This window comes from Musa acuminata, chromosome BXJ3-1 (assembly GCF_036884655.1).
Source record: "Musa acuminata AAA Group cultivar baxijiao chromosome BXJ3-1, Cavendish_Baxijiao_AAA, whole genome shotgun sequence".
In the NCBI taxonomy this organism is placed as follows: Eukaryota; Viridiplantae; Streptophyta; class Magnoliopsida; order Zingiberales; family Musaceae; genus Musa; species Musa acuminata.
In genome coordinates this window covers 9,093,139-9,110,231 of record NC_088349.1, presented here as the reverse complement: position 1 = coordinate 9,110,231, position 17,093 = coordinate 9,093,139, and the positions used below count along the sequence as shown (strand labels likewise).

Sequence of the window (17,093 nt, the reverse complement as noted above, 5' to 3'; positions counted from 1 at the left end):
TTTTGAAGACGTAAACATCTTTCCATAGCCTCCCTCCTATAACAAAGATTAATATTAGAAATATTTTTTGACTTTGATCCCTTTAATGACTAAATTATATAAGACGGGATAGTGATGAATACATAAAGATAAAAAAATAAAATATGAAACCCATATCATCTGATCCTCTTCTATAGTTGATAATATCCTATTCTAAGCATTAATAAATTATTTTACAAATTATTCTTGGTTTAAAAATATTTTTTATTATAATAACGATAGTCTCCAATAATTTTTATCGTTACCACATACACATCCGACTAAATAATAATATCTTTATTATATATATTAGTTTATTTTTGGGTTGATTAACCTATTATTATTTTTATTTTTATACTTTTCATAATAAATAAAATAAATACCGTCTCAATTTTTACAGCTACAAATATATGCAAATTTAGGGACGTGTGCGAGAGATTGAGCCGAGCCGACTCCCTCCAAGATTTATTGAACCGCATGATGGAGCTTTAGTTCTCTGGTAGCATTGGTTGTTGCAATCGTGGGTTCGTCGCCGCGGTCGAACCCCGCTTCATGACGCGTGTAGCGGCATCGCAAGGACGACATCCATCCTTGCGATCGTTTGTGCCCGCCCGTACCTTGGGAGCTTCAAGAGTCCAACAACGCCCCGTGAGGTCTGCTGGTCTCCTCCTCTCCACCGATAAAGCGAGAACATGACAGACAGACAGGCTAACGAACAAACAGGAGATGGGCGCGTCCTCTTCCGCCGACCACGGAGGCATCTCGGAGCAACAGCAACGGCAGGAAGAGGAGGAAAACTTAGCTGCCGCCAATGGCTTCCTCCCCTCCCTTCGCAATGCCTTCTCCAACCTCTCTCCGCCCTCCTCCTCTTCCGTCTCCCTCGCTTCCCTCCAGGTACTGCTGCTGCCTACCGATCCACAACCCATGTGACAACTGACCCTCGATTCTCCCCTCTTCCCTGGACGTGCAAGTTGTTGTGTCCGAATCCTCGCCGGTGCCGTAGCACTTCCCTGCCCTGTCGAACAATCTCGGCGCAACCCTGGTCTCGCTCTTCTTCCCCGTTGCCGATGATCGTGCTGACGGTCGTATTGATTGGATTGGCTTCTTGAGCGGCTACAAGCGATGCTACGGCAGGATGCCCGTCTCACGATCCATCAACGAGCTATACAGATTGTACGCCGCCGTGTCCCGGGAAGCCGGAGCGCCTTGCGGCTTGGAGTTCGATCCCGATGCTGGCGACGATGATAAGGTGGGCGGGTCTCTCTTGCCGGGAGAGGTGCTTATGCTTTTCTGGATCTGCTGGGTCATGGGGCATTCTTCGAGGATCGCGAAGATGTCCAGAAACGCAGAGGATCCTTTGGTGCTCCCTGACATGAGCCATCTGCTAGTGTCAGCTTTGGTTTCGTGCGGTGTGATCGCGGAGGAAGATGAGCACATTTGGAGATCGGATGTTTTGGCGGTCGATAAGGGTGTTTCTGCGCAGAAGTTTCAGACGTGGGTCTTGACGACAGCACCAGGCTCGGCGAATTGTCTTCCGAAGTATGTCCAGGAGAGGATCCAAGCTTGCTCTTCTTCGAAGGTACGTGAAATAATTCTCAATCATTCCATGAACTCAGGTAAACAAAGGAGTTGTTTATCTGCATGAGTAAGATGGTTTGTTCCTAACGTACCAAAACTTGCAGCAACTTTGTGAGTGTCAATTAGGCACAGGCACTGATGTAGCATAAGGGCATTCCTCCAAAGAGATTTGTTGAGAACTATTCACAAGAATTTAAGAAAAAGAAATTTGCATGCATTAAGCTAATGTCAGGAATTTGGTTATGGAAGTGTTAGGGTCTACATGGGATAACACTGATACTGAGTTGAATTCATTTATGAAGAGGATTTAGGAGACCAGGAGGCAAAATCATTAACTGACAACTTGAAAGAATGCACAATCAGAACTATATATTATTTTTGACAATCTAGTGTAAGTGTTAGTACATTGTTGGATGGAAGAATTGCTTCAATTGTCAGGTTGCTGTTAAATAAGCAGTTGCGAAAATAACTTGTTCCAGCTGTTGATGCTACCGCTAGTGGGTACAGTGGCATCTGCAGCAGGTCCCCTGCCTGGCTGCCCAACGTGATGCGGCGAGATTGACGTCCCCTACCCTTTTGGTATATGTCCTAACTGTTTGAGGGAAGGCTTCTCACTAAATTGCAGCACAACGGATGATGGCCTCGAGAAACTTTTTGTGTTCAACGTCGAGATCACCGATATCTCATTGCCGCTAGGACAGCCACGCATGCTCAACGAAATATAGTGTCAGTTTTGCAACGTAAGCAACAATTCCGTGGACTGCAACTTCGTCTCTCGATTTGGTCGACACACTGTATAGTTAATCGGCTGCAGAGACCCGTTGGGCTGATAGCCTATGAGTTCAGTTTATAATGGGCTTTAACAGCACGTAGCTTATCTCAATTTTAACATAAACCTAAATCTAATAAGAAGGTGAGGTGGTTTTGAAAAAGAGACAGAAAATTATAGCAATGGAGAGAGAAAACTATAGTAACGATGGCAGAAAACTATAACAACAACATGATTCTAAAAGAGAAAAAAATGATAGAAAAATAAAAGAGGAAAAGAGAAAAAGACGAGGATAACGTAGAGAGATTATTTTCAATTATTCAGGTAGTGTTCTCATCCCATATTAGATCAGATCTATAGTAAATTGTTGCTGTGATTATTTAAAAATATTTTGAATATTGTATACAGTGACATAATCCTTGTATCTCAGTTATTTTCTTGTGATTGTTACTTGGGTTTTCGACAATAGACTTTGAGATTTGTACATTCATTATTTTTATAGTGAATTTTCCATGGTTTGTCCCGTAGTTTTTACCATTCACGTTGGAGGGGTTTTTCACATAAATCTTGCTGTCCTATTTTATTATGATTCTATTTAATTTTGCTATATGTTACGACCTACTTGTATTTGTTCGTATATAAAGTTCTCTTTTTATCCCATCAATTGGTATCGGAGTATGGTTTTGATGATTTATTTTTTGTATTCGAACATAGATGTCGGTAATGTTTCTTGCATGATTAGCTTGAATAGAAATAATTGGATGATATGAAAACTAAGAATGGAATATCTCTTGTATTACAAAGATTTGTATGAACCTTTGCAAGGGGATGGTGCAAAATCCATAACTGTGACAGATGATGAGTGAAAGAGATTATACCAAAAAATAGTCGGGTTTATTCGACAATGGCTCGATGACAATATCTTTCACCATGTTTCTACTAAAAGTTCTGCATACTCTCTTTGAAAAAAGTTAAAAAATCTTTGTGATAGAAAAATAATTGACAACAAAGCTTTCTTGATCAGAGAACTTGCAAACATAAAATATAAATAGGGTGCTTTTATTGCTGAGCATTTGAATGAAATCCAAGTATTACTAACCAGTTATCTTATATAAAAATGTCTCTTGATGATTAGTTGTAAGCATTATTACTTTTCAATTCTTTACCAGAAAGTTAGGAGACATTGGTGGTTTCCTATAGTAATTCTGCGCTAGATGGTGTTGTCACCATGAGTCAAGTAACAAGCAGTTTATTGAACGAGGAGTTGAGAAGAAAGAATTCAACAACATCTTAGAATAATTCAAAGGCGCTTATCTCAAAGAACAAAGGAAGATTAAAGTCCAAGGATAGAAGCAGTTCACGCATGGGTAGAACCAAGTCAAGATCAAGAAAAGATATTATTTGCTATAACTATAGTGAGAAAGGACATTACAAGAACGAATGCAAGCAACCTAAAAAGAGTAAGAAAAAAGGAAAAAGAAGTGGAGTCTACAGAGTTAAAAAATAATACCATAGCTATAGTGCAGGACGGTGATTATTTGATTTTGTCTCCTTCTAATGATATTTTTTGTTGTGTGTGTCAGGATCTCGAGTGAGTGATTAACATAGGTACTTCTTATTATGCTACACTACGAAGGGAGTTTTTTGCTATGTGCAAGTATGAAAATTTTGGTGTTGTCAAGATAAGCAACTATGACACGGTAGACATTATTGGCATGAGTGATATCCACATAAAGACCAACCTTGGCTGCAAGTTAGTGCTGAAGGATGTGAGACATGTGATTGACTTAAGGTTGAATTTAATTTTAGTTAGAAGACTAGATGATGAAGATTATGATAGCAGATTTCATAGAGGACAATGGAAGCTCAGTAAGGGTTCTCTTATTGTGGCTAATGGGAAGAAATATTATACTTTATATAAATTGTAGGCCAAAACTTATGGTGAGTAGTTAAATGCTACAGAAAAAGACTTCAGCATTGAGTTGTGGCATAAGCAATTAGGACACATGAGCAAGAAGGGGTTGCAAGCTCTTTCTAAGAGAGAGGTATTGTTAGACATCAGAGGTACACGTTTGAACCCTTATATTGATAGTTTGGCTGGTAAACAACATAGAGTTTTCTTTGCTAGTCATGCTTTGTCTAGAAAAATATATGCCTTAGACCATGTTTACATATATGTATATGATCATTTGAGGATAAAAACTCATGGTGGATATATTAATGTTCTTGGTATCATTGGTGTACTTTATTTTGCTACTTTTATATATAACTATTTTAGGAAAGTTTGAGCCGATGCTATGAAGATCAAATATCGGGTTATTAATGTCATCAAAGATTTTCATGCCAAAGTTGAAAGGGAGACAAAAAAGACAATTGAAATGTATAAGATCAAATAATGGTGGTGAGTACACTGAATTGTTTAATGATTATTACAGGTCGCATGACATCCACAATGAGATGAAAGTTCATAGTACATCTCAGCATAATGTTGTTGCAGAGAGGATGAATTGCAACATCATGGAAAATATCAGATGTATGCTTTCAAAGGCTAAGGTACCCAAAAAGTTTTGGGATGAAGCTTTGAGGACTGCAATTGATGCGATCAACTTGTCACCTTGTACAACCCTAGATGATGATGTTCCAGAGCATATATGGTTTGAAAAAGATATTTTCTACAAGCATTTGTGAGTGTTTGGTTGTCGTGCATTTGCACACGTTATAAACAATAAGAGGTCTAAGCTAGATGGTAAGATAAAATAATATGTTTTTCTTGACTACTCACATGATCAGTTTGGTTACAGGTTTTGGGATCCAGAAAAGCAAAAATTGATTTGAAGCAGAGATGTAATCTTCTTTGAGGATCAAACCCTATAGGATTTGAAGGAGGCACCAGCCAAGACTTATGTAGAAGGATTAGCATATTTTGATCGAATTACTTCTCCAATATATCAGGGTGATGGGGGAGATGTGCAGGAAGATAGTGGAGAGTCCGATGTTGATCTACCTATAGGACATGTTGAGCAAGAAGAAGCTATAGAGCAACTTCCCACGGAACCACAGTTTAGATAACGTCAACCTTCCAAAAGATACTCTACATATGAGTATATGATGCTTACTAATGCAGGTAAATCAGAGAGTTATCAAAAAGCAGTTGAAAGTGAACAGAAAAAGAAGTAGTTAGTTGCTATGCAGGAAGAGATAGATGTGAAAAACAAGATACAAAGCTAAATTGGTTGTGAAAGACTTTGATTAAAGGAAACATATTGACTTTGAAAATATTTTTTCTCCTATTGTTAAAATGCTTCTATTCGTGTTGCTTTTGGTATTGTTGCTAGCCTAGACTTGGAGGTTGAGTTGTTGGATATAAAGATAGCTTTCCTTCTTGGTGATTTAGAGGAGAAATTTTATATGGAGAAATTAGAATGCTTCAAAATCAAAGGTAAAGAAAATTTTGTCTACAATTTGAAAAAGAGCTTGTATAAGTTGAAGCAAGCTTCAAATAGTGGTACAGAAAGTTTGATTCATTTATGATTAAAAATTGATATAAAAGAATGGCTTCAGATCATTGTGTGTACATCAAATTGTTTTGTGAGGATTTTATTATTCTCTTGCTTTATGTTGATGACATGTTTATCTTTAGGAAATGTATGTCTATAATTGATAGGTTAAAGATGAAACTAAGTAAATCCTTTGCAATAAAAGACATGGGGCCTGCAAAGCAAATACTAGGTATGCAAATTTTCCGTGATAGAAAAAATAAGAAGATTTGATTGTCACAGGAGAAATACATCGAGAATATATTAGAAAGGTTCAGTATGAGCAATGCAAAGCCAATTGGTTCTTCTCTTTCAGGTCACTTCAAGTTGTGCTTAGAATAGAGTCCGTCAAGTGATGGAGAAGGAGAATATGCAAAATGTTTCTTATGCTTTAGCAGTTGGAAGTTTAATGTACACGATGATATGTATGAGGTCAGACATTGCATATGCAGTAGGTGTTACTAGCATATTTCTTGTAAATCCAAACAAGGAGCACTAGGCAACAGTGAAGTGGATATTTAGATATCTCAGAAGGAGCTATAAAGTTCGTTTAAAATTTGGAGGTGGATGACCTGTGTTAACATATTACACAAATACAATTATGGCAAAAGATATAGATACTATAAAGTTTGTTTAAGCTTTGGAGGTGGACGATTTATGTTGACATGTTACACAAATACAGTTATGGCAAGAGATATAGATACAAGAAAATCCACATCAGGTTTTATACTTATTTTTGTAGGGGGAGCTATGTCATGACAATCCAAATTACAAAGGTGTATTGGTCTCTTCACCACATATGCAGAATATATTGTTGCTACAGAGGTTTACAAAGAAATGTTATAGATGAAAGAATTTTTACAAGAATTGAAGCTGAAATAGAAAAACTATGTGATACATTATGATAGCCAGATAGCCATTTATTTGTGTAAGAACCCAACTTTTCATTCCAAGTCAAAGCATATAGATGTTTGGATTCGAAATATACTTCAAGAGAAGTAGTTGCAACTTCATGTAATAAGGGGGGTGTAGTGACTATGAAAAGGAGGCAGAAAACTATAGCAACAAAGAGAGAAAACTATAGCAATAGGGGAAAAAAATTATAGCAGTAACTAATTCAAAAATAGGAGAAAATTATAGAAAAACAAGAGAAGAAAAGGGAAGAAGACAAGGACAATGCAGAGAACTCTTTTCAATCATCCAGGTAGTGTTCTCATATCAAGTTAGATCAGATCTATAGTTAATTATTACTGTGATTACTTGAGGAGATTTTGAATATTATACAAAGTGACGTAATCCTCATATCTCAGTTATTCTCTTGTGATTATTGCTTGGTTTTTGGACAAGAGACTTTGAGATTTGTATATTCATTGTTTTTATAATAAATTTTCTCTAGTTTACTCCATGATTTTTACCCTTTATGTTGGAGTAGTTTTTTACATAAATCTTGATGTCTTACTTTATTATGATTTTATTTAATTTTATTATGTATTATGACTTACTTGTATTTATTTATTTATCCCATTAAGACCATCGTGTTTGTGTGTTTGTGTGTTGAGTGTTTGTGTCACAACGAGGTAAATTTGGTCAACAGCTCATGCTCCGGCATCGGCTGCTGCCGAGCCTCCTCCATCCACAAGGACCTGGCATTCTATGAGGTCTGGTTTGATTCAAATTTCAGCAGCTCGAGCATCTGGAACTTCGGTCGCTGCAGCTATGCCGTATTGTTGGAGGCAAATCGGTTTGAGTTCCTAACATCTTACATCACGACGGACCGATTCTTGAACGACAGCAGCAGCAAGGCGCCTTTGGTGGTGGATTGGTAGATCGGAAACGAGACATGCGAGGTAGCACAGCGCAACATAACATCCTACGCCTGCATCAGCGAGCACAGCGAGTGTTTGAACTCTTCCAATGGTCCTGGGTATCTTTGTAACTGTTCCGAGTGGTTACCATGGCAATCCTTATGTCGCTCTTGGCTGCCAAGGTCTGTTAAGTCTCTTCTCTTTCTGGGATCTGCTTGCCTTTTCAGTTTTCATGTTTTTGTTTCTGATACTGCCGAATATGCTTTAATTGCAGACATCGACGAATGGTCTGATAAAGATCAAAATCCTTGCCATGGCATCTGCCAGAACCTGCCCGGTAGCTGTGATGCTTTCAATGGACCATGCACCCAACACCAGAAACTTCAATCATCAGCGAAGGTGGCTATAGGTAAGAGTCTTTTTTCCACCATGACTTTCATCTTTGTCGAGGATCTCATTACACATTTGATGCCTAGTATTACAAATAAATTCTTTTGTTCCCTTTCTTTTCATGAATTCTATTTATTGCTTCAAATCCTTTCATCTGTCTGCACTGTAGACTAGGTGTATCTTATAGGGAGGACTAATGACGGTAACCTGGTTCAATCTTATCTTCTTCTTGTCTTGGACCATCTCCAAGTAGCTGATGATTTTTTGATCCACTCAAGAAAGTGTATTTACTTGCCAAAATTCAATAATTTGTTAAATTCCGAATCGCCAGTTTTGCTTTTATCAGCCTTCCATTAACAAAGTCTTGAAGAAATTTTGAAGAAATTTCTTGCCAAAATCTTGAAGAAATTTTGTGATTAACAAAGCCTCCTTGAAAGTTCTTTACGTTGAAATTAAACTTATTCAAGTGTCATAAAAAGATTCATTTTATCAAAAGAAATATTCATTACATCAAGAGGGAGATTGATTGTATCAAGAAAGAAAAAAATAGATTAAAAATTTATAAAAGAATAAGTCAAATTAATTATTAAAAAAAATATTGAAGATTGAAGCTTGTTCTACACCCGTTGGATAACTCTATCTTTTCTTACTATCGAGATCAATACTTTATCCTCGTATTTTTTTCCAAATTCAACCATAAATTCAAACCTCATTACTGTGAACGAGAAAGCAAGAAATTCATGACAGCTGTCCTTCTCCCGCAGGGAAGTCCAACTTGAGTTGTTACGCCTACTTAAAAGTAGAGAGAAATAGTGTTCTATCATATTTAATATGATGAGTTATCTACAGTTCTCCTATTGACTGCATTTATTCTAGTTATGTAATTAAAAATAATCCTTTCGCGGTATTCACCGGAGAAATTGCAAAAGAAAAAAAAAAGCATAAAGGATAACGGCAGCAGAAATGCAGAGCATAAATATGTCCATTCTTGTCTTATTGCTCCTGTTAACCGGAAAACCAAAATATTATGCATAAAATTCATAGTTTTTGTTTCTCTTCATAGTGTTAATTGGCCTGAAAATTTATGAGATACAAGTACTTGAACTGGCCTGATCTTTCTACTGCCCTGCATCTGCATCTATATGATTTTTCAAAAAAGAAGGAAAGGTATTTTAGAGAACATGGAGGTTGGATATTATTGGAATAGATCAAGACTATAGAAAAATATTTTAGAGAACAAGGTCTTGCATTTAAGATATTTGCCAAAGAAGAATTAAAAAAGACTACAGAGAAGTATGATCGGAACCGAGTTCTTGGCAGAAGAGGACATGATATCGTTTAGAGTCTTCGAGGACAATCAAGTCGTTGCCATCAAAAAACCTAAGATCTTTGATGAGAGCCAAAAGAACGAATTTGGAAAAGCGTTGCTTATTCTATCGCAGATCAACCACTAGAACATAGCCAAGCTCTTGGGTTGTTGTTGCTTGGAAGTGGAGGTTCCGAAGTTTGTCTCGAACGGGACCTTGTTCCGGCTGATCCACGACAACAACAATGTATCTCCCTTTTCCTTGGCCACCCGCCTGAGGATTGCTCTAGCCTACTTGCATTCATCAACTTCGTCTCCCATCATTCATGGCGACGTGAAGTCTTCCAACATACTTGATGAAAATTATGCATCAAAAGTTTCTAATTTTGGAGCTTCGAAGCTGGATCTCAACTAGCATCATCACCCACCAATCACTAGTTCTTCTTGTACCACGGAAGAGTATTGTCATGAAAAGACCTATCAGCTGATTAGTCATTGGTCGAATAACCAAGAACACCAATTGCAACATGGGAATGAAATAGGTCCATGAAAATATACTTGAGAGGAATTGGTCATCGTTCACAAGCCTAACATTCAAACTCATTTTTTACCGAGCAACTAGGGAGGAGTTATGTTCCTTGCACCTCATCGGTCAATGAAGTGGAAGCTTTAAAAGGTTATCTTGTATGTAAGAAAATGGTTATCTAAATATTGTTATTTTAAACATTTTGCATTGGTTGCGGAGCTTTTATCATTCAGGTAATGTTAGATGATCGGCTGACATTATTGTCACCAGACATCATTATCTAATCTAGTAATTGAGATTAAAATGATATAAACAGTCTATGTATGTTCTTTATCTATGTCAATCCGATTTTTTTAAGCAGTGATAAGGACAAATATATATTAATTGCCATCTGTTTAATACAAAAATATGATATTATTTTGTGGTCGGCTCTTCGACATGCTTTTATAAGTTTATAGAAGTCCATCAGCATAAAAAAAATAATAAATTTATTTTTATTATAGTTGTTAGCTTTCGATCATCTATGTGAAATTTTGAAGATGTAAACATCTTTCCATAGCCTCCGTCCTATAACAAAGATTAATATTAGAAATATTTTTTGACTTTGATCCCTTTAATGACTAAATTATATAAGACGGGATAGTGATGAATACATAAAGATAAAAAAATAAAATAAAAAACTAAAATATGAAACCCATATCATCTGATCCTCTTCTATAGTTGATAATATCCTATTCTAAGCATTAATAAATTATTTTACAAATTATTCTTGGTTTAAAAATATTTTTTTATTATAATAACGATAGTCTCCAATAATTTTTATCGTTACCACATACACATCCGACTAAATAATAATATCTTTATTATATATATTAGTTTATTTTTGGGTTGATTAACCTATTATTATTTTTATTTTTATACTTTTCATAATAAATAAAATAAATACCGTCTCAATTTTTACAGCTACAAATACATGCAAATTAAGGGACGTGTGCGAGAGATTGAGCCGGGCCGACTCCCTCCAAGATTTATTGAACCGCATGATGGAGCCGGTTTAGGTCTCTGGTAGCATTGGTTGTTGCAATCGTGCGTTCGTCGCCGCGGTCGAACCCCGCTTCATGACGCGTGTAGCGGCATCGCAGAGGCTTCGCGAGGACGACATCCATCCTTGCGATCGATTGTGCCCTCCCGTCCCTAGGGAGCTGCAAGAGTCCAACAACGCCTCGTGAGGTCTGCTGGTCTCCTCCTCTCCACCGATAAAGCTAGAACATAACAGACAGACAGGCTAACGAACAAACAGGAGATGGGCGCGTCCTCTTCCGCCGACCACGGAGGCATCTCGGAGCAACAGCAGCGGCAGGAAGAGGAGGAAAACTTAGCCGCCGCCACTAGGTTCCTCCCCTCCCTTCGCAATGCCTTCTCCAACCTCTCTCCGCCCTCCTCCTCTTCCGTCTCCCTCGCTTCCCTCCAGGTACTGCTGCTTGCTACCGATCCACAATCCATGTGACAACTGACCCTCGATTCTCCCCTCTTCCCTGGACGTGCAAATTGTTGCGTCCGAATCCTCGCCGGTGCCGGAGCACTTCCCTGCCCTGTCGAACAATCTCGGCGCAACCCTGGTCTCGCTCTTCTCGCTCTCCAACCTCTCTGCTAATATGTATAAATAACCATTAAGTTTACTATCTCAAGCATATTTTGTAATTATATTTCATATTCTATCATCGTATCAGAGCTGCTTGCCTAGAGCAAGCTGTCCGACTCCTCACCGAGCCCTGCCAACTTCTTCCTAGAGTAAGACCTCTTGTTCTACCGAATCGACGCGAGAACCCTCTTTCCTCTGCCTCGGCTCACCTCCAGCGACATTGATCTGAAGCGGCGACGGCTGTCTTACCACCGTCGCTTTCTTCTCTACGGCGACTGTGGCACTTTCTCGGCGAACGGCGCTTGTCTTCTCCCGCTTGCCTTCACTGGCGCTTCTCCTGCGGCGCAACAGATCTGGTCAGTTCGGTGACGTTGATCTGAAGCTGACATGATCTATCCGACAGAGTTCCACGCTGTGCCTTTCTCAATTATTCATCGCGTAGACATCCCCTGTTTCAAATTGCTGCAAGCCAGTGATCTGCTTTGAAAAAGGTCGAGAACGTGGCGTGCGACGACTTCTCCCTATCAACCGGCGGACTTCAACTATCTTCTCATAAGTCGCTTGCTGCCAACCTCCTACTACTGGCCTCCTCTCGTGGGCCGACCTGTTACTGCTGCTGTCATCCTCCTGCTGTGACTGCCATCCACCGGTCGTGGGTTGGCCTCGAGTTCGCAGGCCGAGCGCCCATTGTCTCCTCTCTCATCATCGGAGCATCACCAACTCTTACGACCCTCGACCCTTTCCTTCCGCTCGGCTTGTCTCGTCAACAGCGGTGGATCCTCAACCACCGGCTCCTGTGCTCTCGACCAACCCGGCGATCACCTATATTCCGCTCTTCACCATGAGGACAATACTGCTGCTCTCCAATAGACCATCTTCGCCAAACGGTCGCAACCCTTGGCTCGCTGGTGGTCTTTCTCAGCGTAGAGAGCTGTTGCAGATCATTGCAAACAGCTTCTTCTCAGGAGGAGACCTGATCATTGCAAAAAGCGCCGAACTGCAGCTCTCGCCAGCACTGCAAACAGTGTTGCAGCTCTCTCCAGCATTGCTGTAACTCTCTCCGGAACTGCAAACACTGCTGTAGCTCTCTCCAGCACTACAAACAGTGTTGCAGCTCTCTCCAGCATTGCTGAAACTCTCTCCAGGACTGCAAACACTGCTGCAACTCTCTCCAACGTTGCAAACAGTGTTGCAGCTCTCTCCAGCATTACTGTAACTCTTTCCAGGACTGCAAACATTGCTGCAGCTCTCTCCAAGGCTACAAACAGTGTTGCAACTCTCTCCAGTATTACTGTAACTCTGTCTAGGACTGCAAACACTGCTGCATCTCTCTCCAGCACTACAAACAGTGCTGCAGACCAACAGATCTGTAGAACTGTAGCAACTTTGCCTTACCCGCTGCAGTAACCGTGCCTCTAGAAAAAACACTCGCAGTTCTCTTCCACCTCCCTTCTATGACGACTCCCAACTTACTCCTTTACATACTTATCTCTTAATCGTCTAACACTCCAATTATTGTCCCATTATTGTCCCGGTAAAGAATCATAGTACTTCTCAATCTACCGATCTTATCATCATCGATGCTACATCATTCATTCCGTTTAAATTATCCAAAGATGATAACTATGCATCTTGACGTGTATAACTTTCTAATCTCTTATTTAGATATGATTTACTAGGCTAGTCTAAACAATGAAAGGTCTTAGATGGCAAGATAAAATAATATATTTTTCTTAGCTACTCACATGATTAGTTTGGTTACTGGTTTTGAGATCCGGAAAAATAAAAAGTGTTTAAAAGTAGAGATGTTATTTTATTTAATGATCAAACCCTAAAGGATTTGAAGAAAGCACCAGCCACTCCTTCAATACATTAGGGTGATGGGGGAGATGTGTAGGAAGATAATGAAGAGCTCGATGTTAATCTAACATGTTGAGCAAGAAGAAGTTAGAGAGCAACTTCCTGTGGAACTACAATTAAAAGATCTTCTAGATAACGTCAACCTTCTATAAGAGACTCTACATATGAGTATGTGACTGATGCAGGTGAATAGTTACCAAAAAGCAGTTGAAAATGAGTAGAAAAAGAAATAATTTGTTACTATGCAAAAAGAGATGGATGCTCTGTAGAAGAACCATACTTATGATTTGATGCAACTATCAAAGAGAATGAAGGTTTTGAAGAATAAGTTGGTTTTCAGGTTCAAAACTCAAGAATATTATTCTCAACCAAGGTATAAAGCTAGATTAGTTATGAAAGACTTTGATCAAAAGAAACGTATTGACTTTCAAGAGATTTTTTCTCCTGTTGTTAAAATGTCTTCTATTCGTGTTGCTCTTGGTATTACTACTAGCTTGGACTCGGAGGTTGAATAGTTGGATGTGAAGACAGCTTTCTTTCTTAGTTATTTAGAAGAGAAAATTTATATAGAGAAACCAGAATACTTCAAAATCAAAGGTAAAGAAAATTTTATCTACAAGTTGAAAAAGAGCTTGTATAGGCTGAAGCAAGCTTTAAGATAGTGGTATAGAAAGTTTGATTCATTTATGACTGAAAATTGATATAAAAGAACGGTTTCGAATCATTGTGTGTACATCAAATGGTTTTGTGAGGATTTTATTATTCTCTTACTTTATATTGATGACATATTTATCCCTGGGAAAGATATATCTATAATTGACATGTGGAAGATGAAACTAAGTGAATCCTTTGCAATGAAGGATATGTGGCCAGCAAAGTAAATACTAGGTATGCAAAATTTTCGTGACAGAAAAAACAAGAAGATTTGGTTATCATGGAAGAAATACATCGAGAAGATATTAGAAAGGGTCAGTATGAGCAATGCAAAGCTAGTTGATTCTCCTCTTTCATGTCACTTCAAGTTGTGCTAAGAATCCATCAAGTGATAAAGAGAAAGAAAATATGCAAAAGATTTTTTATGCTTTAGTAGTTGGAAGTTTAATATACGCGATGATATATAGAGAGAAATAGTATTCTTTAATATCATACTTAATATGATGAATTATCCACTGTTCTCATATAGACTACAGTTTATTCTAGTTAAGTAATTAAAAATAATCCTTTCAGGGTATTCACCGGAGAAACTGTAAAAGAAAAGAAAAAAAAAAGCATCAAGAATAATAGCAGCAGAAATGCAGAGCATAAATATGTCCATGCTTGTCTTATTGTTACCGGTAACCGTGAAACCAAAATAATGTGCATAAAAATCATAGTTTTTATTTCTCTTCATGGTGTTAATTGGCCTGATCTTTCTACTACCTAGCATCTATATGATTTTTTAAAGAAGAAAATTCATCAAGATTAAGGAAAGGTATTTTAGAGAACATGGAGGTTGGATATTATTAGAAGAGATTAAGACTATAGAAAAATATTTAAGATATTTGCCAAAGAAGAATTAAAGAGCTACAGCGAAGTATGATCGGAATCGAGTCCTTGGCAGAGGAGAACCTGGTACCGTTTACAGAGGAGTCTTGGAGAACAACCGTGTCGTTGCCATCAAGAGAGCTAAAAGAATGAATTTGGAAAAGAGTTGTTTATTCTGTCGCAGATCAACCACAAGAACATAGTCAAGCTCGTGGGTTGTTGCTCGGAAGTGGAGGTTCCGATGTTGGTTTATGAGTTTGTCTCGAACGGGACCTTGTTCCAGCTGATCCACGACAACAAAAATATATCTCCCTTTTCCTTGGCCACCCGCCTGAGGATTGCTCTAGCCTAGTTGCAGTTACATAACTAGAATAAATGCAGTCAATGAACAGGTGTTAAAAGGCATCAATACAAGTTAATCTTCTAAGATTGCTGGTTGATAATGTCTTCCGTTCAAACAAATGTCCGAGTCTGCGGTCTAAAAAACGCTGCAGCACTGCTAGATGAAATGAAGCTCTTGGGTGAAGTTCCAAGCAAGCCAAGTGAGTGATTTTCTTCTTCATTACACCTTCCTGTATAATGCTCATTTTGCATAAATGTAATATTTGGTGGAAGTATGCTCATTTACTTAAGATTTTTTTGTTTGTTCATTCACTTGTTGTTGAATTGAAGAAAATATTCAGCTTACTTTTATTTGTAGGTGCAAGAAAGGTGTTAAATTCTGAGCTTTGGCATGCCTGTGCTGGACCACTTGTATCATTGCCTCAACCTGGAAGCCTAGTATACTATTTTCCACAGGGACACATTGAACAGGTTCTTTTCTTTCTGATCATCTCATGTATTGTAGATACGGATTCTTGTCTTGTCTTTATATCATCTTTCCTGGAGATCACCTAGCTCGGAATCTTCGGCAGCAAAATGACATTCAAAAATTTGCACAAGCATTTGTTAAATTGTGGTTATTCTAGTTATGTAACTGAGGATTGCTCTAGCCTAGTTGCAGTTACATAACTAGAATAAATGCAGTTAAAAGGCATCACCAGCTGGTTCCAAAAGACGAGGATCAGTTTGCTACCTTGGTGCAAGGGACTTGTGGTTACTTGGACCCAGAGTACCTCCAAACCTGCCAGTTGACAGACAAAAGTGATGTTTATAGCTTCGGCGTAGTGCTTCTGGAGTTGATGACCCGCAAGAAGCCAATTTATTTTGAAGCATCTGAAGATGAGAGGAGCCTCGCATCATGTTTTATTCTGACGACGAAGGAGAACCGACTTATGGAGATCTTGGATGATCAGGTGAGAAACGAAGGGGATACGGAACTGATTCAAGAAATGAGCGAGCTCGCAAAACAATGCTTTAACTTTGGGGGAGAAGAAAGGCCTACGATGAAGGAAGTGGCGGAAGAGCTTGACAGGTTAAAAGAATTAAAGCAGCACCCGTGGGTGCCACGAAATGCTTAGGAGATAGAGAGCTTGCTCGGTGAACCATCAGGTGAGCGTGGAATTGATACCATTACTTGCTATAATTCAGTGAAAAGATTGGCGTTAAATTTATTCCCAAACACATCAACTCCCATGTTTTTATATATAGTTTCCTGAAGCAATCTTAAATTGATCTGCAATATATGGTTGTAAATGTCTGTTTGCCGGTGCCTGTGTAAGGGAGAATAATGTGTCAATAACTATAGAAAATCTCTGCCATTTCCTACAATGTATCAATAACTATTGGAAATCTCTGCCATTTCCTACTGGATTATATTCTGACCTACGTAGAAAGAATATTTATCAGTAATTACAGGAATCTGAGATCTGTACAAATTCAATTTGTAAGATCGGACCACAGTCTAATGACCTTTATTATTATTAATAAGTGGGCTAATTTCATATTACTTCTTATATTTAGATCTTATTAATGTCACAATCTTTATATTTTAAAAAATTATATTAGAATTTTTATAATTTTAAAAATAAAATAAATAATTTCATTTGTATCATATTGATGAAAAATATAATATATTTTTATCCATCATTTTTGTATCGATCCAATACGTGTGTCACATATTATGTTTTTCATCAATATAATTGATAACGTTAGGGCAAATAAAATTATTTATTTTATTTTTAAAATTATAAAAAAATT

At 38.2% G+C, this 17,093-nt stretch overlaps 1 protein-coding gene, 1 long non-coding RNA gene and 1 pseudogene across 2 annotated transcripts; all 3 read left to right on the top strand.

Annotated features, from left to right (window-relative positions):
- Positions 1-744: 744 nt before the first annotated feature.
- LOC135586352 (uncharacterized) lies at positions 745-5,053 on the top strand. The gene is made up of 4 exons (XM_065136329.1): positions 745-912; positions 1,022-1,597; positions 3,949-3,956; positions 4,801-5,053. The coding sequence occupies exons 1-4, from the start codon at positions 745-747 to the stop codon at positions 5,051-5,053; spliced, it is 1,005 nt and encodes a 334-aa protein (XP_064992401.1).
- Positions 5,054-7,501: 2,448 nt separating this feature from the next.
- On the top strand, positions 7,502-8,244 carry LOC135628987 (uncharacterized). Its single transcript, XR_010493121.1, has 2 exons — positions 7,502-7,888; positions 7,981-8,244. It is a non-coding gene; the product is annotated as an uncharacterized LOC135628987 (long non-coding RNA).
- Positions 8,245-9,277: 1,033 nt separating this feature from the next.
- Positions 9,278-16,414, top strand: LOC135629142 (putative wall-associated receptor kinase-like 16; annotated as a pseudogene).
- Positions 16,415-17,093: the final 679 nt, after the last annotated feature.